Below are 25,137 nucleotides of genomic sequence, written 5' to 3'. Positions count from 1 at the left end.
ATGTCTGTGATAGCAAGGGAAAAAGGGGGAGGACAAATTGTGTATGGATCTGTGCATTGGTCTGTTACTTTTCTCTTGAAAAGGATTTACTGTAACTGTAAACATGAAATAAATGAATATATGAAAAACACAAGATTCTATTTCAACAGGATAATGTGTCCAACATAAAAACAATGTGAAGATTTGATGAATAAAAGCTTTGACATGTTAGAAGTAGTTTGAAACTATAATACACTTCAGCAAAGTCAACATTTGTTTACCCATTTATCATATGTTAAACTAAACTTCACTGAGGCTTACTAGATGTAAAATGTATATACTTTTATTAGAGGAAGGCTCAATTGAATATTTGAGGTCACTGTAGACTTTTTTTTTTAATCAGAATATAATCAATTACTCCAATCTTTACCAAACTTGATCATATGCTGCTTTCATTATTTCAATATGTACCATTAAGACTTTCTTAATGCTCAACCTGGGCTTATTGTGTCATTCCTTGGCATTTCGTACACCTATATTACCAGTCAAATTTTACCTAGTAATGTTTAGAATTATACAGATGCTCCTTATGTTTTTCATTTTAAAAAAAAGTATTAGATACCCCTATGAGGGCGTCAGCACGGTTTGTTGTATCTAATTTACACCAAGGTATTATTGTCAATGCAGAATGATAGTTTTCAATACTTTAGTAGTGGGTCTTCCAGCGATTTGACCATATGTTATGGAAAAGCATGATAAATGCAGGGTATCCGATTTCATTTAACAACATCTTGGTATAACTACCAATAGTACAATTGTAAAGATATTACAGTTCAACTGGGTGAAGTTCTCTTGAAAAATGGATGTTGTAGTCTGCTAGAGGTACTAGTGCTTTATTTCCTAGAAGAAAATGGTTAAATCATTGATTTTGAATTTGGCTTTAATAATGAACAAATATTTGTAAAACAAACAGCAATGTAACAGTTGTTATTCATGAATGCAGAATAAACACTAATCGGTTTCAAGCAAGACTGCCTTGCATATATATACTGAGCAGGAAGATTTTATGATATATTTGTCACAAATGTACATTAGATTTATACTAAGTGACAGATGTCACACAGGAGAAAAGACCAGGTATAACAAAGAATGTAATACACATACAGAAATGATTAGCAAGGCAACAATTTTGTAGTGACAATACTCTTCACTCAGACACTTCAATAGATTGAGGAAAAAAATACTAGGTATTAGATTGTTTTGTTTATTTGCATTTGCATTTCTTTGCTCAAGTGTATAGTTTCATTATTTTTGGCCTATCCTACCATGTATCATATTCGCTATTTCTAAAACTTCATATCAAAAGAGCTAATCAGTTTCAGAAATCCTGTTTAAAATCCTGATTTCTACATTGTGATTGGCTATTACCCAGTTCTTGTTTGGGAAGCAGGAATGTAGAAACACATCTACTTGAATCGTTGTGTACCAGTATTCTCCTGTTTGACAATAGGACCTTTTCTTGGGGATGTCTTTTTGGCAGTGGTTACTTCCTGGTATACCCAACTTTTTATTTACCTACTGAGTACCTAACTGATTTGAATAAATGAATTTGTTATAAATATTTAACAATCAAAGTGGATTCAAGAAAGTATAAGTAGAGGTTTAAGACCTAACTTCTAAGTTATCTTAACTACACCTAGTTTGGCCAGTTATAACATAATATTTAAAAAGTAAATAAAAGAGCCTGATGTATGTATACCTGGTATATATTTGCATAATACATAGTTGTGAAATGCACACTGAATCACATCTTTTCAGATTTCCTTTTACTATGTTGTGAATGTGCCAGTTAGAATCTCAAGATATTTATAATTGATGTTACACACTTATATGTGTCTGTAACAAGTGTATTCTTGCTGTGAAAAGCTTTCTACAGCTGATTCAGGTCACAACACTTAAGATTGGCTGGATACCAAGAAATTGATTATTGTAAATACAGGGGGAAATCTCAAACATTATCTTTTGTTTGGCCTTGAGGAACAATATGGCTGATTTCAAGATAATAGTTCATACAATTTTGGGGTATAACTAAAAGATATGACAGAAAAGGCTATCAATGATATCAAATCTTCAGTACAGGTTTTGTTGTAGAAAAAGTAATATTGTGTAATTGTGTATTTTATCCAATTTAAAAAACCTCTTGGAGTTTCCTCCCTTATTTCAGTAAATATGAAGTTGTTTATACATTCACTATATCAGTTATAGGAATTATCACACAGTGGGTTCTGACTTTTGGACCTACCTTTTCATACACATTTTAGATATTTAACATACTTATTTCAGGACAATATAATTCATAAAAACAATTGAAGCAGTCCATCATATAAAATAAGGTATATTGTTGCAAAATGATGCCCTTTATGGGTTCTTGATTAGATTGATTATAACACACAACTGAATAATCTAAAGTGCCAAACTTTTCTAACCAATTCAAGTTAATCTCTTTGTTCATTTAGTATTTTTATGCCCCACCTACGATAGTAGTAGGGGCATTATGTTTTCTGGTCTGTGCGTCCATTCGTTCTTCCGTCCATCCGTCTGTCCCGCTTCAGGTTAAGGATTTTGGTCAAGGTAGTTTTTGATGAAGTTGAAGTCCAATCAACTTGAAACTTAGTACACATGTTCCCTATGATATGATCTTTCTAATTTTAATGCCAAATAAGAGTTTTGATCCACGATCCACTGAACATAGAAAATGATTTTGCGAGTGGGGCATCCGTGTACTATGGACACATTCTTGTTTTGTGTAAATTCAACACGCCTTGGATGATACTTTTTAGTCTTGATTTATACATCACACAACATTTATATGTGACATTTATGATTATTGTTGCCACCTGAATAGTGCATTTCTTGTTTATGCATTTGTACAAGAGCTTCATTTTGTATGAAAATTTTAACTCATTTAGCGCTTTATAATATTAAAATCTTTATGCATATTTGAAGAGGCGTTGGCAAAAAATAAACAAATGGATGACCAAACAGATGTTCAAAAGTACAGTCTGACAGGAATGAGGATAAGTTTTAAGGGATTCAAATGATCAGACATGAATTGAAAGTTGACTGGCATTTACCAGTGAAAGGACTGGCAGAATGTTGATTGGTCAGAATTTGTAACCTTCCACAGCTTCTGATTTGAAGGGGATCAGAATCTTTAACTACACAGCTTCTCATTTGAAGGGGATCAGAATCTTTAACCTTCCACAGCTTCTCATATGAAGGGGATCAGAATCTTTAACCTTCCACAGCTTCTGATTTGAAGGGGATCAGAATCTTTAACCTTCCTAAGCTTCTGATTTGAAGGGGATCAGAATCTTTAACCTTCCACAGCTTCTGATTTGAAGGGGATCAGCATCTTTAACCTTCCACAGCTTCTGATTTGAAGGGGATCAGAATCTTTAACCTTCCACAGCTTCTGATTTGAAGGGATCAGAATCTTTAACCTTCCACAGCTTCTGATTTGAAGGGGATCAGAATCTTTAACCTTCCACAGCTTCTGATTTGAAGGGGATCAGAATCTTTAACCTTCCACAGCTTCTGATTTGAAGGGGATCAGACAAAAAATTACAATAATGTTTCTTTGCAACTTAAATTTGGTGAAATTCTCATTTCCCAGCTCTCAGAATCTCCCATTTGAAAATAAAGCAAAGTCAATGTTTTACAATGGGAAGCCCTCAAAAGAATTACAATAAAAAACAAAATAGGATTGGTTGATCGATTGCTGTTTGCTCAATGTCTAACAACATGAAATATGAAAGTGTTTAAGGCCATGAGTTGCTTAAGATTCCCTGAAAAGTTCAATTAAATCCAGTCAAGGAGGAGTTACAGATGATGCATACCACATAAAATGTATATTACTAAGTCTAGGTTTTTCTATGGGAAACCTGTTAATCATTGGAAAATGAAATAAAAAAATAATTGGGGAAAAAAAAAGAAAAAAGGAGGTGCACAATGTAATCAGATTTTTTAAAAAGTTTTATTCAAATCAGAAGCTGAAAACAAAAACAAAATAAATATATGAATTTATAAATATAGATGTATGTATGTAGAAGATGTTTATTTGAAGTTTGATGTTTATATATGCACAAAAGATTTGATGTACAAACAAATGGACATATTTGATGGCTTTACACCCTAATTTCACTAAGGAGCAGTAAGAGGGGTTCTTTATTAAATATATAATTTTGATTAAGGTCCTCTCATACGATCATTCTTGATAGTCTCAATGACTTAAGGGTTTGTGAGTCTTTGTTTTAGAATGACTTTGTACTTTGCATGTAAACAATAATAATATTGTGTGTACTTTTACAGTCAAATAGTCAATTGTTTTACATTTGTGTGTACTTTTACAGTCAAATAGTCAATTGTTTTACATTTGTGTGTACTTTTACAGTCAAATAGTCAATTGTTTTACATTTGTGTGTACTTTTACAGTCAAATAGTGAATTGTTTTACATTTTCCCTATTTCATGTTTGTTTTCTGTTTATAAAAAAATATATTTGATTGGTTGCATTCTTCTTGTGGACAAGAAATTTGATATGAAATAATGGGATGTGGTGTTTAGTTGTACTGTTTTGTTTCCCACGCTAGTCTAATAATATCTACTTGCATCTGCAATCTTATTAATTAAATCTGGAATGTGTCAAGTGGTGAGAGTTAATTGGTTGCTCTGGTAAATATCAGCTATAGTTTACTATTTTATGTTCAGAAATAATCTTTATTTTTTTATGATGTAGACATAAATATTTTGACTTTTATACCTCAACATTAATCAGCAGGTATCTGTTTTCTTCTGGAGATTTTTGTAGTTATTCACTTCAGTAAATAGTACTTGTAAGATACATCATAATTACTACCAAGGCCTCAAAGTTCATGACCTTTAAGTTACTACTGATTAACAGTAAATGTAACTGTTTCTAATCATTGTATGGATTTAGTTAATCATGGATCATCTGTTGGGTAATAAAGAAACCTTGTATTCATGTCTCCTTAGTTGCAATGAAATTTAGTCTAAAATACTTCCTTAAAAAAAAGAAAAGAAAACTCAATTATTTTACCAGTTTTTTGTAAGCAATTCATTCATATCACTTACAGTATTAGTTCTTGAAATGTCAAATCATTTGAATGTTCAGAGAAGCATACACTCCTTGTAAAATGAAATTCTCCTATTGAATTTAACTATAATAAGTGCAGAACTTTTGATTTCATTACATCATACTTACTTACTTAGACATTAGAAAAATCCATTACGATAGCCCAATGTAAACAACTTTTAGGTACAAGCATTGTTAAGTATGGATTATTTATAATCAAATGTACTTTTATTAGTCAGTAATCAGATATTTCATGATAATACTATGAAATAGGTAATTACCATGTGATCAATAAATGTATTGATTGTTTAGATTACTTTAACAACACTGCCTTTCTGTTCCAGCGAAAAGGTATAAAGGCAGTGTGATCTCACCCAGATCCTCCCACCCTCCCAGATACATATTGTCATATGGAAAGATACATGTGTATATTGAAGTTCAGCAGGTTCTTTGGAATAATGCCCCTCAAAAGATACATTGTTAAGTAATCAGGTGTTAGTCCATTTACAATTTTATACATTAGAATTGATTGTTGGTATTTTATTCTTTTTGTAAAAGATAGCCATTTTAAAGATGAAAACATAAAATTAGATGGAACAGAAATATCGCATTCAAGTATAATTCTTGCTACTCTTTTTTGAAGTTTTATGATTCTATCTGAATCTTTTTGTAATAAATTTCCCCAAACTGAACTACAATAGTCTATATATGGTAAAATATATGCATTATAAAATAGTTGTCTTGTGTGTATAGGCAAATATACTTTAATTTTAAACAAAAGTGATATTTTAGATGAGATAATCTTGCATATACTATCAACATAATCCTCCCAGCTTAAATTTTCATCAATGTCAATTCCAAGTAATTTGAAAGAATGGACATTTTCAATACATGTTTCATTGACGGTAATACATAATTCTGATAGTTGTGTAAGTTTTTGTTTTAAACCCAATTTCATACATTTTGTTTTTTGTGCATTAATTTTCATACTGTTATTGCTACACCAAGATTGTATAGCATTTAAATCATTTTGCAATATGCTGTTTATTTTTTCAATGTTTTTATTATGAAAATGCAATGTTGAATCATCAGCATATAAATCCATGTCAGATTGTTTAACATATGAAGTGGTAAATCATTTATATAAATAAAAAATAACAGAGGACCTAAAATAGAACCTTGAGGCACTCCATATTTTACAAACGATTTATCAGATTTAATGTTAGCGTATTGAACTTCTTGTTGTCTCTCAGACAAATGTGATTTTATCCAATCTATCGAATGTTCTCCGATATGATAAAATTTTAACTTTTCTAAAAGTATGGCATGGTTAATAAGGACAAAAGCCTTACTGAAATCTAAAAACACAGTACCAACTATTTCTCCCTTGTCTAAATATTTTAACCATTCATCAATTAGTTTAGTCAGCGCTGTTTGACATAAATGACCTTGCCTGAAACCTGACTGAGCGATATGTAACAATTTTTTATTATTTAAGAATGCATATAACTGTGTACATACATGTCTCTCAAAAACTTTAGATATGGTATTTAGAATAGAAATTGGACGATAATTGGAGGGAATATCTGTTGGTCCTCCTTTATGTATAGCAGTTACTCTTGCAAGTTTTAATTTTTGCGGAAAACGATTCGACGTTATACTTTTGTTTATTAGAAAAGTTAGTGATGGCGATATTATCTCTGCACTTAGCTTTAAAAGTTTTGGACCACTTCCATCTAAACCTGCGGATTTATTAATATTAAGGTGTTTTAGTTGTGAACACACCTCTCCAACAGAAATGAGTTTTAATTTAAAAATTTCAGTTTCCTTTAATTTTGTACTAGTAAAAGTTTGTAGCTTAGATTAATCCATATCCGAAGTATTATTTCCAATAAGTTTTTCAGCTACGGAAGAAAAATGAACATTTAGTGTATTAACAATATCTTTGGGGTTATAAACAGTTTGATTTTCATACTGCATTTTAGGTGGAAAAATATTATCCATTTTTGGATTTAAATCTTTAATGTGATTCCAAAGTTCTTTACTATTTTTGGAACTAGATATAGCGTTTTGATAATATTCCTTTTTTTGCATTAAATATTAACGACGTTGTTTTATTACGCCACTTTTTAAAGTTTACCCAATCTTTTTTTGAATGATACATATTTCTGTATTGAATGGATCTCTATGAAATTTTACCATAAGGTTCAATACCATAAAAGGAAGGTTGGGATTGGTTTGGGGGTTATGGTACCAACAGTTAAGGAATTAAGGGGCCAAAGCGGGGCCAAAAATAAGCATTTTTGTAACTTCCAGACAATAACTTGTGTGTTAGTGTATGGATCTCTCTGACATTGTACCACAAGGTTCCATATCACAAAGGGAATGCTGGGATTGATTTTGGGGGTAATTGCCTCAAAATTTTAGGAATTAGGGGCCACAAAAGGGGCAAAAAACAAGCATTTTTCTAGTTTCATGACAATAACTTGTGTGTAAGTGTATGGATCTTTCTGAAATTGTACTACAGGGTTCGATATCACAAAGGGAAAGCTGGAATTGAGTTTGGGGTTAATTGCCCAAAACGTTTAGGAATAAGGGACCAAAAAGGGGCTAAAAATAAGCATTTTTCTAGTTTCCAGACAATAACTTGTGTTCAAGTGTATGGATCTCTCTGAAATTGTACTGCAAGGTACCATTCCACAAATGGGAAGGCTGGGATTGATTTTGGGGGTAATTGCCTCAAGATATTAGGAATTAGGGGCCAAAAAGGGGCAAAAAACAAGCCTTTTTTTAGTTTCAGGACAATAACTTGTGTGTAAGTGTATGGATCTTTATGAAATTGTACTACAAGGTTCCATATCACAAAGGGAAAGCTGGGTTTGAGTTTGGGGGTAATTGCCCTAAACGTTTAGGAAGTTGGGGCCAAATAGGGGCCAAAAAACAAGCATTTTTACAGTTTCCAAACAATAACTTGTGTTCAAGTGTATGGATCTCTCTGAAATTGTACTGCAAGGTACCATACCACAAAGGGAAGGCTGGGATTGAGTTTGGGGATGATGAATCATAAGGGGGTTCAAAAAATTTGGGGGGGGGGGGGGGGATTTTATTTTCCTTTTTTTCCTTTTATTTTTTCTTTAAAATTTTCCATTTTAAGTTGGTTATTTTTGTCGAGCCTGCGACTTTTGTCGCAGAAAGCTCGACATAGGGATAGCGATCCGGCGGCGGCGGCGTTAGCTAACTTCTTAAAAGCTTTATATTTTAGAAGGTGGAAGGTCTGGAGGCTTCATACTTTGTATATGGATGCCTCATGTTACGAAGTTTCCGTCAGTCACATGTCCAATGTCCTTGACCTCATTTTCATGGTTCAGTGACTACTTGAAAAAAAAGTTCAGATTTTTTGTAATGTTAGATTCTCTCTTATTATAAGTAATAAGATAACTATATTTGGTATGTGCGTACCTTGCAAGGTCCTCATACCCGTCAGACAGTTTTCACTTGACCTCGACCTCATTTCATGGATCAGTGAACAAGGTTAAGTTTTGGTGGTCAAGTCCATATCTCAGATACTATAAGCAATAGGTCTAGTATATTCGGTGTATGGAAGGACTGTAAGGTGTACATGTCCAACTGGCAGGTGTCATCTGACCTTGACCTCATTTTCATGGTTCAGTGGTTATAGTTAAGTTTTTGTGTTTTGGTCTGTTTTTCTTATACTGTATGCCATAGGTCTACTATATTTGGTGTATGGAATGATTGTAAGGTGTACATGTCTAGCGGGCAGGTGTCATTTGACCTTGACCTCATTTTCATGGTTCAGTGGTCAAAGTTAAGTTTTTGAGTTTTGGTCTTTTTTTCTAATACTAAGTGCAATAGTTCAACTATATTTGGTATGTGCGTACCTTGCAAGGTCCTCATGCCCGTCAGACAGTTTTCACTTGACCTCGACCTCATTTCATGGATCAATGAACAAGGTTAAGTTTTGGTGGTCAAGTCCATATCTCAGATACTATAAGCAATAGGTCTAGTATATTCGGTGTATGGAAGGACTGTAAGGTGTACATGTCCAACTGGCAGGTGTCATCTGACCTTGACCTCATTTTCATGGTTCAGTGGTTATAGTTAAGTTTTTGTGTTTTGGTCTGTTTTTCTTATACTGTATGCCATAGGTCTACTATATTTGGTGTATGGAATGATTGTAAGGTGTACATGTCTAGCGGGCAGGTGTCATCTGACCTTGACCTTATTTTCATGGTTCAGTGGTCAAAGTTAAGTTTTTGAGTTTTGGTCTTTTTTTCTAATACTATGTGCAATAGTTCAACTATATCTGGTATGTGCGTACCTTGCAAGGTCCTCATGCCCGTCAGACAGTTTTCACTTGACCTTGACCTCATTTCATGGATCAATGAACAAGGTTAAGTTTTGGTGGTCAAGTCCATATCTCAGATACTATAAGCAATAGGTCTAGTATATTTGGTGTATGGAAGGACTGTAAGGTGTACATGTCCAACTGGCAGATGTCATCTGACCTTGACCTCATTTTCATGGTTCAGTGGTTATAGTTAAGTTTTTGTGTTTTGGTCTGTTTTTCTTATACTATATGCAATAGTTCAACTATATTTGGTGTATGGAAATATTTTATGATCTATTTGGCAGTCACGCAGGTTTTATTTGACCTTGACCTCATTTTCAAGGTTCATTGCTCAGTGTTAAGTTTTTGTGTTTTGGTCTGTTTTTCTTAAACTATAAGCAATAGGTCAACTCTATTTGTTGTATGGAAGAATTGTTAGCTGTACATGCCTGCCTAGCATGGTTCATCTGACCTTGACCTCATTTTCATGGTTCATTGGTCAATGTTTAGTTTACTTGGTTAATGTTAAGTTTATGTGACAGTTGTAATAAAGCTTTATATTTAGGACTATCAACATAATATCAATGATTAGTAAAGAAGGCGAGACATTTCAGCGTGTGCACTCTTGTTTATTTATATAAAAGCAAATAATAATGATATGGTTTGATTTCATCAAAAATTGAAATATTGGGGTTCTTTGATATGCTGAATTTAACTGTGTATTTAGATTCTTAATTTTTGGTCCTGTTTTCAAATTGGTCTACATTAAGGTCCAAAGGGTCCAAAATTAAACTTAGTTTGATTTTAACAAAAATTGAATTCTTGGGGTTCTTTGATGTGCTGAATCTAACCGTGTCTGTATTTAGATTTTGGATATTGGACCATAATAGGTAAATTAAAAATTATGAAGTTCTTTGACCACATTCATTCTGTGTCAGAAACCTATGCTGTGTCAAATATTTAATCACAATCCAAATTCAGAGCTGTATCAAGCTTGAATGTTGTGTCCATACTTGCCCCAACTGTTCAGGGTTCGACCTCTGCAGTCGTATCAAGCTGCGCCCAGCAGAGCATTTTATTATTTAGGGGTAAGAACAAAAACTTTTCGCCCTAAATCAGAATAATGTCTCCGGATTTAAGGCACATGAATAAGAGATGTTGGGTAAACAACAATGAGGCAGCAACCTACTGACAAAAAGCAAGAAACATATAAAAGTCAGCATACTGTCTTCCACATTACTGGTTGACATGTGTCTTTATGATAGATTAAGCTTTAAACTTACACAGTGTAGAAAAGTAGTTTTGGGAGATCTTGACCCTGCCCTTTTTATCTCAATCAGTGGAAACACAAAAGTTACACAAATTTACAATTGAAAACCACTTAAACTTTACTCAACAATACTGGTATAATCGATAGATACACAAGTATTAGCAAAACAGTAATGAACAAAACTGTGAAAGAATGCTTGCAGTTACTGAAAGCAAGATAAAAGTACTTGTGATGTCTGTTTGAACTGTTACCATATGGACTAGCACATTAAAAATATACCACTGAGTGTCAGTATTGTACAAATCAGGGTTTATATTCATTAATCATTAACCTATTTAACATCTGAATATGCATGTAGTATTTCTGTGGACATAGAATCTTAATCTTAGTTGCAATAACATATTACAAGTGCAAGTAATAATTTTTTTTTAGCATGAAACGGAACCTTCTGAAAATCAGTTTAGTTGTACTAATTACATGATCTTGATGCTCACATGATTTTATACCATCAAGAAAATAACAGAATAAAACAGCTGGTAGAGAACTCAGCTGCATAGTAATTAATGATTTGTAGAACGCCTACTTCCTTCTTCCATAAAATGTTACAGTATTGATTTGTTTTAATCATATTTTTATTGTTCTACAGATACTAGTTGAATTTGATAATCAAGATTGGAAAAGAAGAGAGTGGGTACGAGTTCATGACATTTTCCAAATATTTCTTGTTGAACATACAGTAATTTGGGCAGAGAGAGAGGACCCTGAGGATCTGAAAGAAACAGTGTATTGGCCAGCTTTGGTAAGTGTAATTATATACATGTAGCTCTGTTTCTGTGTCAATCCAAGATTTTTTTATCTAAATATGAAAATAGCCATTTGACTTTGGGGAGTATTTTTTATTCATTTAGGTTTTTTGTCCCAACCCCAATACAATTGTTTATGTGACCAAAACATAGTGTGGGTGATGTCATTGTATGGATGTGCTATCATACTTGCTGTCTAGACATTGGGTAGTTCTTCATTGTCTGTCTTTGTTTGTACCTCCTTTTTGTTGGAAGAGTCAAGTGTTGATGGCTGGTGTGATCAGGAGGAGTCAGGTGTTGATAGATGGTGTGATCAGGAGGAGTCTGGTGTTGATGGCTGGTGTTTAGGGAAGTCAGGTGTTAATGGCTGGTGTGATCAGGAGGAGTCACTGTCAGGTGTTGATGGCTGGTGTGATCAGGAGGAGTCGGATGTTGAGTGCTAGTGTGAGCAGGAGTCGTCAGATGTTGAGGGCTGATGTGATCTGGAGTCAGGTGTTAAGGGATGGTGTGGTCAGGAGTCATCAGGTGTTGATAGCTGGTGTGATCAGAAGTCGTCAGATGTTGAGGGCTGGTGTGGTCAGGAGTCGTCAGGTGTTGATGGCTGGTGTGATCAGGAGTCGTCAGAGTCAGGTGTTGAGGGCTGGTGTGATCAGGAGGAATCAGGTGTTGGAGGCTGGTGTGATCAGGAGGAGTCAGATGTTGATAGCTAGTGTGGTCAGGAGAAGTAAGGTGTTGATGGCTGGTTTGATCAGGAGGAGTCAGATGTTGGTGGGTGTTGTGATCAGTAGGAGTCAGATGTTGAGGGCTGGTGTGATCAGGAGGAGTCAGGTGTTGAGGGATGGTGTGGTTAGGAGTCGTCAGGTGTTGAGGGATGGTGTGATCAGGAGTCGTCAGAGTCAGTTGTTGAGGGCTGGTGTGGTCAGGAGTCGTCAGATGTTGAGAGCTGGTGTGATCAGGAGGAGTCAGGTGTTGATGGCTGGTGTGATCAGAAGGAGTCAGGTGTTGATGGCTGGTGTGATTAGGAGTCGTCAGAGTCAGGTGTTGAGGGCTGGTGTGGTCAGGAGTCATCAGATGTTGAGAGCTGGTGTGATCAGGAGGAGTCAGGTGTTGATGGCTGGTGTGATCAGGAGTTTGATGGCTGGTGTGATCAGAAGGAGTCAGGTGTTGATGGCTGGTGTGATCAGGAGTCGTCAGAGTCAGGTGTTGAGGGCTGGTGTGGTCAGGAGGAGTCGGGTGTTGAGGGCTGGTGTGATCAGGAGGAATCAGGTGTTGGAGGCTGGTGTGATCAGGAGGAGTCAGATGTTGATAGCTAGTGTGGTCAGGAGAAGTAAGGTGTTGATGGCTGGTTTGATCAGGAGGAGTCAGATGTTGGTGGGTGTTGTGATCAGTAGGAGTCAGATGTTGAGGGCTGGTGTGATCAGGAGGAGTCAGGTGTTGAGGGATGGTGTGGTTAGGAGTCGTCAGGTGTTGAGGGATGGTGTGATCAGGAGTCGTCAGAGTCAGTTGTTGAGGGCTGGTGTGGTCAGGAGTCGTCAGATGTTGAGAGCTGGTGTGATCAGGAGGAGTCAGGTGTTGATGGCTGGTGTGATCAGAAGGAGTCAGGTGTTGATGGCTGGTGTGATTAGGAGTCGTCAGAGTCAGGTGTTGAGGGCTGGTGTGGTCAGGAGTCATCAGATGTTGAGAGCTGGTGTGATCAGGAGGAGTCAGGTGTTGATGGCTGGTGTGATCAGGAGTTTGATGGCTGGTGTGATCAGAAGGAGTCAGGTGTTGATGGCTGGTGTGATCAGGAGTCGTCAGAGTCAGGTGTTGAGGGCTGGTGTGGTCAGGAGGAGTCGGGTGTTGAGGGCTGGTGTGATCAGGAGGAATCAGGTGTTGGAGGCTGGTGTGATCAGGAGGAGTCAGATGTTGATAGCTAGTGTGGTCAGGAGAAGTAAGGTGTTGATGGCTGGTTTGATCAGGAGGAGTCAGATGTTGATGGGTGTTGTGATCAGTAGGAGTCAGATGTTGAGGGCTGGTGTGATCAGGAGGAGTCAGGTGTTGAGGGATGGTGTGGTTAGGAGTCGTCAGGTGTTGAGGGATGGTGTGGTCAGGAGTCGTCAGAGTCAGTTGTTGAGGGCTGGTGTGGTCAGGAGTCGTCAGATGTTGAGAGCTGGTGTGATCAGGAGGAGTCAGGTGTTGATGGCTGGTGTGATCAGAAGGAGTCAGGTGTTGATGGCTGGTGTGATTAGGAGTCGTCAGAGTCAGGTGTTGAGGGCTGGTGTGGTCAGGAGTCATCAGATGTTGAGAGCTGGTGTGATCAGGAGGAGTCAGGTGTTGATGGCTGGTGTGATCAGAAGGAGTCAGGTGTTGATGGCTGGTGTGATTAGGAGTCGTCAGAGTCAGGTGTTGAGGGCTGGTGTGGTCAGGAGTCATCAGATGTTGAGAGCTGGTGTGATCAGGAGGAGTCAGGTGTTGATGGCTGGTGTGATCAGGAGTTTGATGGCTGGTGTGATCAGAAGGAGTCAGGTGTTGAGGGCTGGTGTGGTCAGGAGTCGTCAGATGTTGAGAGCTGGTGTGATCAGGAGGAGTCAGGTGTTGATGGCTGGTGTGATCAGAAGGAGTCAGGTGTTGATGGCTGGTGTGATCAGGAGTCGTCAGAGTCAGGTGTTGAGGGCTGGTGTGGTCAGGAGTCATCAGATGTTGAGAGCTGGTGTGATCAGGAGGAGTCAGGTGTTGATGGCTGGTGTGATCAGGAGTTTGATGGCTGGTGTGATCAGAAGGAGTCAGGTGTTGATGGCTGGTGTGATCAGGAGTCGTCAGAGTCAGGTGTTGAGGGCTGGTGTGGTCAGGAGGAGTCGGGTGTTGAGGGCTGGTGTGATCAGGAGGAGTCAGGTGTTGAGGGCTGGTGTGATCAGGAGTCAGGTGTTGATAGCTAGTGTGGTCAGGACAGGAGGATTCAGATGTTGAGGGCTGGTGTGATCAGGAGGAGTCAGGTGTTGATGGCTGGTGTGATCAGGAGGAGTCGGGTGTTGAGGGCTGGTGTGATCAGGAGGAGTCAGGTGTTGAGGGCTGGTGTGATCAGGAGTCAGGTGTTGATAGCTAGTGTGGTCAGGACAGGAGGATTCAGGTGTTGAGGTCTGGTGTGGTCAGGAGGAATCAGGTGTTGATGGCTGGTGTGGTCAGATGTTGATGACTGTTGTGGTCACAGAAGAGTCAGGTGTTGATGGCTTGTTAGGTCAGGAGAAGCCAGGTGTTGATAGCTAGTGTGATCAGGAGGAGTCAAGTGTTGATAGCTGGTGTGGTCAGGAGGAGTCAGGTGTTGGTGGCTTGTTAGGGCAGAAGCCAGGAGAAGTCGGGTGTTGATAGCTGGTGTGTTCTGGAGGAGTCAGGTGTTTGTGGCTTGTTAGGGCAGGAGCCAGGAGAAGTCAGGTGTTGATAGCTGGTGTGGTCAGGAGGAGTCAGGTGTTGGTGGCCTGTTAGGGCAGGAGCCAGGAGAAGTCAGGTGTTGATAGCTAGTGTGGTCAGGAGGAATCAGGTGTTGATGGCTTGTGTGGTCAGAATTGGTCATGTGTTGATGGCTGGTGTGATCAGGTGTTGATGCCTGGTGTGGTCACAGAAGAGTCCAGTGTTGGTGGCTTGTTAGAACAGGAGCCAGGAGAAGTCAGGTGTTGATGGGTGGTGTGGTCAGGAGGAGTCAGGTATTGATGGCTGTTGTGGTCAGAAGGAACCAGGTGTTATTGGCTGCTGTGGTATTATATATTTATATATATATAATGCCCTAACAATGTTAAGAGTAGATTTGATTCTTTACCTCATATATTTTATTCTGAAAAAACCTTTGTTGAACTTGATACAGTGGTATACAGAAACACAGGAATGGTCAAGAAGAGTCAGGTTCTGATGGTTTGTTGGTTAGGCTGTCATGTGTTGATAGGTGGTGTGGTCAAGAGGAATTTTGTGTTGATGGCTGTTTTGGTCAAGATGAGTCAGGTGTGGATGGCTGGTGTGGTCAGGGGAATCAGGTGTTAGTGGGTTGTGTAGTCATTTCCATGAGGACATTTCATATATCTTATAGTTGTACAAATGAAAAGGTGAATGGTAGGGAATCACTGTGGAGGGCTTTTTAAAACAACAACCTCATATTGGTCACTTCAACCTTTGAGTTTGACTGTCATGAATACACATTGATGAATGAAAAAAGACATGGAATAAACAGAAACTCAACAAAGCAGGTTAAACAAACATATATGTACATTTATGATACTGATTTCAGTGCACATGACATGTGGTTATCAAGTAATGTCTTGAAAAGACAAGTTAATGAAATATTAAAAGAGCATCAAACCCTGAATAGTCTAAATAGACCAGACAAAATCACAATATCATGGAAGGTCAACTTTGCCAGAGGGTTTTGCAACCTTAATTTTAGCACAATTGTCTGATTAATGAAAAAATTAGAAACAAAATGTCCAAAATAGTTATGATGTCTCTCATTTGACGAGGGGAGACATCATGTTTAAGTACATATCGTCTTCCTGTTCTTCTTATTTAATCTTGCCAGGCTCAAAACCTTTTTATCCTTTGACTTATGATATTTGGAATGAAGGTTTACTATCAAATGGCAGTGTCACATATCATTATGACCTTAATGTGACCTTGACCTTTGACCTCAGGGTGAAAATAAGGGGACATTTTCATGGCTCTGGAAGCATGATCATGGTTAAGTTCCCCACCGCTAAACCGTATATTTTGATTGCTTTGATTAAACCTTTCTAGTACAGCATAAGTTTTGTCCCTTGGGTACATGCTCGGACCTTCCATATCACTAATTGTAAAATGTCTTGAAAAATACTGATTCCCATTATTTAACCAGATATGTATTCTTATTGGCAGGGCAATACAGTTGAGTACATACCATAATGTGTTTGTTTGGTCCTTTCTTTACTAGAGTGACTTCTATATAAATAAAGTGGAGACATTTGTTTCAGTCCACTTAAACAGTTCCACCTTGTTTTTCTAATTGGGGTCAACTAAAAAATCTAAATTTTCAATGTTATTCAATAATAGCACTATCAAACAGTAAATTATAAGTTGTTATGTATCAACAGTTATTATTATTTGATTGATTGTTCCTTTCTGAAGTTTTTGGAGGAATATAGTCTTAATTAGATCAGACAGGTCTTGTCAACTGATAAAAATATGAGAAATCACTCTGCTAAAGCCTGAGCTGTGGGAAATCCCAATTTATTGATCAACTTGTTTGAAATGACAGTTTGATCTGGAAGATGCAGATAGAATAACATAAAAACATGTTGGATTAAGATTCTCATCAAGTTATATGCTTCAGAATGCTTTTTGTTTTCATTACACATGGTTCCAGAAGCAGACAAGTTGTCAGGGAATAATGAAAGTAAATTAAATTGTTATTGATTTTGCATGCCTAACCTCTAATGGATAGAGATTTTTAAAGTAATATTGATTTTGTGATAGACAACAAGAGGTGAAGAGTTGATTTACATTCCTGGGCTCTCATTGGTAATTTGTCTGTGTAAAGAAATGTCACTTCCAATTGATTGATGACATGACTGACCTATTTTATTACCTTTACCAGGGAGAATTTCAAAATAAATCATAAGGTTTCTGTGATGTTAGTTTTTCTGTTTTGTTTGTTAAGGCTTATTTATGGTGTATGGAAATTGATTAAAAACACATTGAATAAGTGATTTCTTTGTTAAAAATTGTGTTTACAACTTGAACTATGATGTGTGAAGAGTTGTGGGCCTTTAACCATAAAAAAGAGTTGGGTAAATATTTTTTTTTTTGAAAGGAAAGAGTAAATAATTATCCGGCAGATTGAAACTGTAAAGTTTATGGTTAAAGGGAGGATTCCAATTTTAGAGAGTAGAATTTTTATGCAAGGTTGAAAATTAAATATTTCTTTTCATATGAATTCTAGGATATGTACATTAACAATGAAGTGAAGAAACAATGTTGATCTATCCCATACAGGTTACAAGAGTGCAATTATTCGTAATGCATTTTCCATAGGGTACCAGTGGTGTTCCGTATTTTTTTTCTCGAAGACTACAACAACTAGGGAAAAATGGGTAGCAGTTCCTGTTACTAGAAATGCCAGTGTTGCATTACAACCAAAAAAATATACATGGTCATGCGGCAAAAATTGACTTAAAATGCAGTTGAAAAAGATCGTCTATTTTTTTTCGCTTAATGAAGAAGGCATATTTTAAATGGCCCCTACGTGCAGAAATGAAAGATATTTTATATACTTTGCAAAATGTGAATTTGATTTTATGGAATTTTTAAACCTAATTGGATAAGCTTTCGATTAAAAGTAATTCCAATTCTGTATCATCCAATCAGAAGCCGTACAGGATTCTATTCCGAGTACCATCTTGGGGTAAAAAACTTTCCGGTAAAATGTAAACAAATAATTGCGCTCTTGTAACCTACATGTTTCAGTAAAGAAACATATATATAAATATATATATAGGAGTTTTGTCCCATGTTTTCTGTTAGTTTAATTGGTGTAGCAACTGGTACTGTCACTACCAAAATGGCAAGTGAACAATGCTACAGCTAACATATATAGTACACTTATGTTTTTGCTATTAGTTTACAACTGAAAGGTATAAACTATTTTTGAAGGAGCCCATAATTCAGCGGTTGTCATTGGTTCATGTCTCTCTTTTTTTTTTGTAAATTGCATTGTTATGAATTACGCTGGTAGTTTTATTGTTTGAATGAAGTTTCACATTTTTCCTGTCAGGGCCTTTTATAGCTGACTATACGGTAAAGGTTTTCTCATTGTTGAAGGTTGTATTGTGACCTATAATTGCTTATATCTTCCTCATTTGAACTCTGATATATAGTTGTCTCATTTGCAATCATACCACATCTCTTTATTTTTATAATGCTTGTTATAACTACAAGATATAGTAAACTCGTGTTATAACTATGAGGTATAGCAACTCACAATATAGTTTAAAGGTATAGCAATGCATTACATGGTACAGCAACTCATGCTATAATTACAAGGTACAGTAACTCATGCTATAATTACCAGGTACAGTAACTCATGCTATAATTACCAGGTACTGTAACTCATGCTATAATTACCAGGTACAGTAACTCATGCTATAATTACCAGGTACAGCAACTCATGCTATAATTACCAGGTACAGTAACTCATGCTATAATTACCAGGTACAGCAACTCATGCTATAATTACCAGGTACAGTAAATCATGCTATAATTACCAGGTACAGTAACTCGTGCTATAATTACCAGGTACAGTAACTTATGCTATAATTACAAGGTATAGCAACATGTGCTGTGGTGAGCGGAAGTTACACTTCTTGTTGTAAGGTGAGGTATCTCTTTTTTAATGGCTAGATAAAGAAATGCATGTCTTAGCTACAAGGTAGCTGTTCTTGATGTGGCTACAACGTATCATAACATACTTCATAGATACAGGGTATAGAAATGAAGCTACTAATGTTGTGATAAGAGAATTTAACTATGCTGAACATTAGTTGTAACATCTCCTTCTGTAATATGAAGCTGAAGCAGCTAATCCTGTAGTTTTGACAAGGGCTATAAGAGCAGGTTTTGTTGCAAAGTAGTCATACCTCATGTGCTGTTTACCTTCAGATAGAACTCATGTTGTAATTATGTGTAACAATTTATGTTGTTTTGTCTACTGGGTGTAGCAATTTATGCTGTTTTGTCTACTGGGTGTAGCAATTTATGTTGTTTTGTCTACTGGGTGTAGCAGTTTATGTTGTCTACTGAATGTAGCAATTATTGCTGTCTACTGGGTGTATCAGTTTATTCTGTCCACTGGGTGTATAAATTATTGCTGCCTACTGGGTGAAGCAATTAGTGATGTCTACTGTGTGTATCAATTGACAATGTATTCTGTTTACTGTCAGATTGGATCAATTTATGCTGTTTACTGAGTGTATCAATTTATGCTGTTTACTGAGAGTAACAACTTATTCTGTTTATTGTTGCAATTCATGCTGTCTATTATTATGCAAAGGGAAGCAACTAATTTTTTCTTGCCAAGAAATAATTTAACCTCTTATTCTTCCATTGCAAGCTTTAGCTACTCATTCTGTGTTTACTAGGTGTAGCCACTCTGTTTTTGTCTACCACCTGTGCAATTCATACTGTTTACATGGTGAAGGAACACATAATGTGGAGATCAGACATCATGTTTCAGTATTAGCTACTCAGGCTGTCTATCAGTTGTATCAACTAATGAGATCTATTTATGTATCTGAGCAATGAGCCTTTATTATATGTTCAACAAAAATGACCTATCTCTATGTAAATGCTGAATAAATTGTATAGACATGATTGATATCTGCATTCTTGGTTTGGTAAGTGTGGTTGGGATTTCTCACTTTCCTATTGTAGATTTTGCCAGGTTCGTTGATTGTATAATCTGTTTAGAAATAGAAATGGAAACAATTTGACATGATCTGTGATGTTCCTAAGCAACAGTTTGAAATCAATATTTACTTTCGTGCCCAATACACAGCTGTATTTGATTACATTCATTCAAGGTCAAATAAACAGATAATAGTATGGACTGTGTAGATAATTTGTTCCTCAAGACATTTCCCATGTATTCATGAAAAGTACTATGTTTTTGAAGGACATTTTTTGAATTTTATGAGCTTTTTGTCATATTCATGAAATGTGAAAAACAATATTTTTCATCTACATTTAACACTTTTAAAAAACTTAAATTTGTACGGTTGAGATAAATTGGTTTAACCTCTTAGGATAGAGTTATTTCCCTTTCATTTTTATTTTTTTTATTTCCATGAGCTTAAGATTGAAAAATAGTTTTATTTTACAGAATTTCCGTTGCATTGTGGACAGATCTGGTTGTGCTACAAGTAAAAGAAAACCAGTTGAGTTTTTAGTTGACAAGCAGATTGCATTTGTTGATGAAAAGATTATAAAAAGTTTTCAGGTTAGTATATTGAAATAGTAAAGATTCATAGATATTTACAAATGTAGTAAATCATTGGTATTTTTTGTTAGTGCCTTGTTATTGTCTCCTCATAAAGTTATGGGTTTTATCAACAGTCTTGACTTAAATAATTTTTTTATTGAAAAAACAGATCCTAGCCTTCCTTGCTTAACTTCTGAAATATTTTAAACATTTGAGCCAGTTGGCACATGCAAGGTTTTTGATTGTATATGAAATGTTAAAAAAAACAAAACAACAAAAACAAAACAAAAAACAAATGAAAGCATTGATTGTTATACGACCGCAAAAATTAAAAATTTTTTGGTCGTATATTGGTATCACGTTGTCGTCCGGCGTCGTCGTCGTCAGCGTCGTCCGAAGACAGATGGTTTCCGGATAATAACTTTAGTATAAGTAAATAGAAATCAATAAAATTTTAACACAAGGTTTATAACCACTAAAGGAAGGTTGGGATTGATTTTGGGGGTTATGGTCCCAACTGTTTAGGAATAAGGGGCCAAAAAAGGGGCCCAAATAAGCATTTTTGTAGTTTCCAGACAATAACTTGTGTTAAAGTGTATGAATCTCTCTGAAATTATACCACAAACTTCCATACAACAAAGGGATTGTTAGGATTGACTTTGGGGGGTTATGGCTCAAACCATTTAGTAATTAGGGGCAAAAAAAGGAGAAAAAGAAGGGTTTTTCTGGTTAATGGACAATTGAGACAATTTAAAAGCAGTGTAAGGGAGGTAATCCAATTCAAATTAAAGAACACTGTTTGATTACCTCCCTTACACTGCTTGTAAATTATGTATTAAGAAATGATGATTGTCTTGAGGTGATTAGCTGTCAATTTATTTTTAGCAGTTACTATTAATTAATATTAATTTTAGCCATGACTATGTATGTCATTTTATATTTAAAAACTTTTATGATGTATTTAAATGGGTAATTTTGTTTGCAAACTGCATTAGAAATTTGAATTGCGATACTGACCATATCTTGAGGGAAAGATTTTTTTAGGGAATAAGGGAAAGGGGGGAGGTGAAAAAAATTGGAAGGGGGGGGGGACAATTTTTCTCATTTCAGATTTCAGAAATTAAAAGAAAATTTCTTCAAATATTTTTTTTGGGGGGTTAATATTCAACAGCATAGTGTATTGCACAAAAGCAAAAAACAGGGGTAAAATACATTTTTTTTTGGGGGAGGGGGGTCAATTCGCAACAGTATAGTGTATTGCAAAAAAGCAATAAATTGAATATAAATTCAAATCATATAACCAATTTGAAGTTCTTTGACTGCAGTTTTTCTGTGTCAGAAACCTATTATGTGTCAAAAATTTAGTTACAATCCAAATTCAGACCTGTATCAAGCGTGAATATTGTGTCCATTTTGGCCCAACTTTTCCGGGTTGGACATCTGCGGTCGTATCCAGCTGCGCTCAGCAAAGCAATTTATTAATTCTATTACAAAAAGTAGCCATTTTTAATGATAATGATATGGGCATTATGAAATACTGAATAAATCATGGCTTGATATAAATTTTGTAGCAAAATCATTCTTACAAATTTGATTCAAAGTCTTTTTAATATGTGTTTTCTCTTCAAAAGTAATGGAAAGATATGGTTTTACAGTTTAAAGTACTAGTTCTTATTGGTCATAAATTGAACCCCTTTTTGTGAAGTTTTCATTGAAATATTTTATGTTGCTGGATGGTAAACTGTAGCATTGAAATGTTTCCAAAAAAAAATAATCCCATAATGAAAAGAATAATTTTGGACTGATTTCCAAATCTAATTCACCCTAGCGTTAAACATAGACAATATGAAATGTGGCGTCATATTTTTATGCCCACATACAATAGTTTGCTTCCATCCGTCTGGTATCTTACAGTTTTGTAGGTTAAAGCTTTGGTTAAAGGTATTTACCATGAAGATGTGGTCACATCAACTTGAAAGTTAGTGGATATGTTTTTTATGATGTGAACTTTTCAAAAAATTTGCCAAATTAAGGCTTTGATCCAAATTTCACAATTTAGTAAACATTGAAAAGTGGGAGTATATCCTATGGACACATGTTCTAGTTTCTTTCATGGTTAACATTAGGTAACTGGGCAACTTTACATATGAAAGGATTTACCATATAGATTTCCAAATCTTAAATTTTAATCAATAAATTAAAGGGTAAAATTTTGTGAAGTCATCACTGAAAATCTTTTTAAATTTTGGTACATTAATATTTGTAGTAGACATACATGTATGTTGTGAGAAGTTCCCTCCATGACCTACCTGGCTGGTTACAGGTATAAGATAGTTATATTTATAGAGTTGTTTGTTAAGTTCCTTTAAATCAAGATTATACATTTGAATACTCCCTTCATATGTCAATATTTGAGTTTAACTTGAACATTATTTGTGCTTGAGAAATTTTCTTTGTTTGGTTATAAAACCTGTCCAATATTAATTCTACCTTGAACATAATCTAACTTTAGTAAATACTGCCTTTTAATACATTATTAGCAAAGGTTGTGAATATTTTAAATGGGTGTTTAAATATAGAATTTTGAAAACACTAATGCTTTTGAAACATAATGAATGGGTATTGTTTAGAGACTGACATTTGATGGAGCTGTAATTCTGATAAAGAAATATTTCCACAATGTATATGAATTGCTACTTTGAATACATTTTTTAAATGTCCCGTCTGAAAGTTATTTACATTGACATGCTACAAAGTAGATAATATGCATTACCAGCTCATGCACGCTTTCACAGGCCTCTGGTCAACATTTGTCCTACATGTATATATCATATGATATTTTGTCCTAAATATCATATGATATTTTCAGTTTTTATAAATAAAAGATGTTGGGATAAACAACTTTAAATTATTGTATTTATTTTTAAGAACCGAGTCCATCCCCCTTTTCACTAAGTCAGTGTGTGTATGATTGAATGTCTACCTAACTTTACTCAGACAACCTATGGAAACATTATCACAGGTTGTGGGATGATAGTAAAAGCATTAATGACTAAAAATCTAATAACTTAAGTCAGCTGGAAGATTTTTAATTCCATCTAATGTATATATGGGAGCAAGTGCAATGAAATCAATTCTTTAATGTTGCTGAACATTACAAAAAAAATTGTTTGAAGTGCATCCAAAATGATAACAGACATTATTGGTGTAATGGGAATAGTATTTTAATCAGCTTTCCCATGTTTCTGGATAATTTGCTAAAGGCTGTTATAATTATAGTCACACATGACTGACTTCCTGTTATATACTTAAAAAAAGTAAACTTAATTAATGTTTAGCTAGTGATGATATGAATAATGTATGACTGTGACAAGGTCATCTTTATAGTCATCTTAAATCAAATGTTCATGTGGAAGATTGCCAACAATCTCTACCATAAATTGATTTTTGTTTGAGCTGTCTGTGCCTGTAAAATAGATTGACAAAGAATTGATATAGATTTACTATTCATGGTTCAACTTACATTTCTTAATAGTTTTATCTAAATAAAAAACAACACATTCATTCTGACAACTGTTACTTTTATTTTATAGTTAGGTGACATATTGCAGTCCTATTAATCTGCTTCTTATTTAGCCCATGTACTTATATATGAATTATTTACAATAAAATTTGCAATGTTGGATTTGTCAGATTATATATATATGTAATCGGCCTACATTTAATTGTTATCAGAATAGCCTTCATTTGGCTCAAAACATGTAAACAGTACCTCTTAATTTGTTTGTTGCTTGTATTTATTCTTAATATTCAAATTTTCATGTATTAAAAACCATGACTTTTATAAAAACACACAAGTTGGAGTTTCTAAAATAAGTTGATATTTAAATGATTAGGTCACCAGCATTAGCTTTCTTAATTTAGAAAAATCGTTAGTTCAGAACAAGATGAAAAATTCATCAGTTTGATAAACCTTAAAACACTGCAATTTGTTTTATAGATCCTAGAGACAGGAATTGCTGCTCTTTAGTTCTATTTTGGCTTGCCTTTGAAATAAAATTATAAAAGACATTGTAAGGGGAAGAAGAATTATTATGTAATTCTGTCAAATCAGTATTGATCTAGACTTAACTTAAATGTCAAGCAAACATCTCACTCATAAATCAATACTTTTTAGACCTTAACAATGCTATGAATTTTCTTTGACAAATAAAACTTTTTTTTTTCCTGTTGAAGATTTATGAAGACCATAAATTTATGTTTTTAACTCAGTTTAAATATCCATATTGTTATTGCCATTGGAATCTATTTATACAAATGTGATAAAGAAGGTACATCTTCTAAGTTTTAATGTAAATTAGAAATCACAATGTTTTACTTAGTATCATTTATCATTCTTACTGTCCGTGTTTGTCTGCTTGTTTCTTCAACCTGTCAGACAAGATTTAAAATAAAAAGAATATTTATGTCTACAAAACATGCATAAAATCTGCCTTTAACATGTAATAAACTAATACTGTAGGATGGTTCTGACAAGTTTGTTAAGTTGGTTAAAGATTGGTTTGACATGGACATTTATGCTCAACTTAGTTCTCAGGTTCCTCTATACTGTCCT

General features: G+C 35.2%; 2 protein-coding genes across 3 annotated transcripts in view; both read left to right on the top strand.

Annotated features, from left to right (window-relative positions):
* LOC127732943 (probable JmjC domain-containing histone demethylation protein 2C) overlaps window positions 1–25,137 on the top strand; it is a 111,886-nt gene that overhangs the window by 27,524 nt on the left and 59,225 nt on the right. The window contains exons 2-3 of the mRNA XM_052242150.1: window positions 11,398–11,550; window positions 20,424–20,540. Of these exons, the coding sequence (XP_052098110.1) occupies window positions 11,398–11,550; window positions 20,424–20,540 (270 nt within the window). The remainder of the gene's footprint in view (window positions 1–11,397; window positions 11,551–20,423; window positions 20,541–25,137) is intronic.
* On the top strand, window positions 11,557–14,996 carry LOC127732953 (uncharacterized). 2 transcript variants are annotated; one of them, XM_052242179.1, is made up of 2 exons: window positions 11,557–14,526; window positions 14,963–14,996. In XM_052242179.1, exon 1 carries the CDS (start codon window positions 11,918–11,920, stop codon window positions 14,498–14,500), a length of 2,583 nt encoding a protein of 860 aa, XP_052098139.1. In that variant the 5' UTR covers window positions 11,557–11,917; the 3' UTR covers window positions 14,501–14,526; window positions 14,963–14,996. The 2 variants fall into 2 exon arrangements, with proteins under 2 accessions (XP_052098139.1, XP_052098140.1); XM_052242180.1 differs by having other exon boundaries at window positions 11,557–14,059; window positions 14,159–14,990.

Source organism: Mytilus californianus, unplaced genomic scaffold (assembly GCF_021869535.1).
Source record: "Mytilus californianus isolate M0D057914Y unplaced genomic scaffold, xbMytCali1.0.p SCAF_3, whole genome shotgun sequence".
NCBI classification, from domain to species: Eukaryota; Metazoa; Mollusca; class Bivalvia; order Mytilida; family Mytilidae; genus Mytilus; species Mytilus californianus.
Note: the sequence above shows the minus strand (reverse complement) of the source record. Positions and strands in the feature narration are given on the sequence as shown.

Excerpts from the sequence above, each read along its gene's own strand:
- LOC127732953 (XM_052242179.1), top strand. The coding sequence starts at position 11,918 with ATGGCTGGTGTGATCAGGAGGAGTCACTGTCAGGTGTTGATGGCTGGT.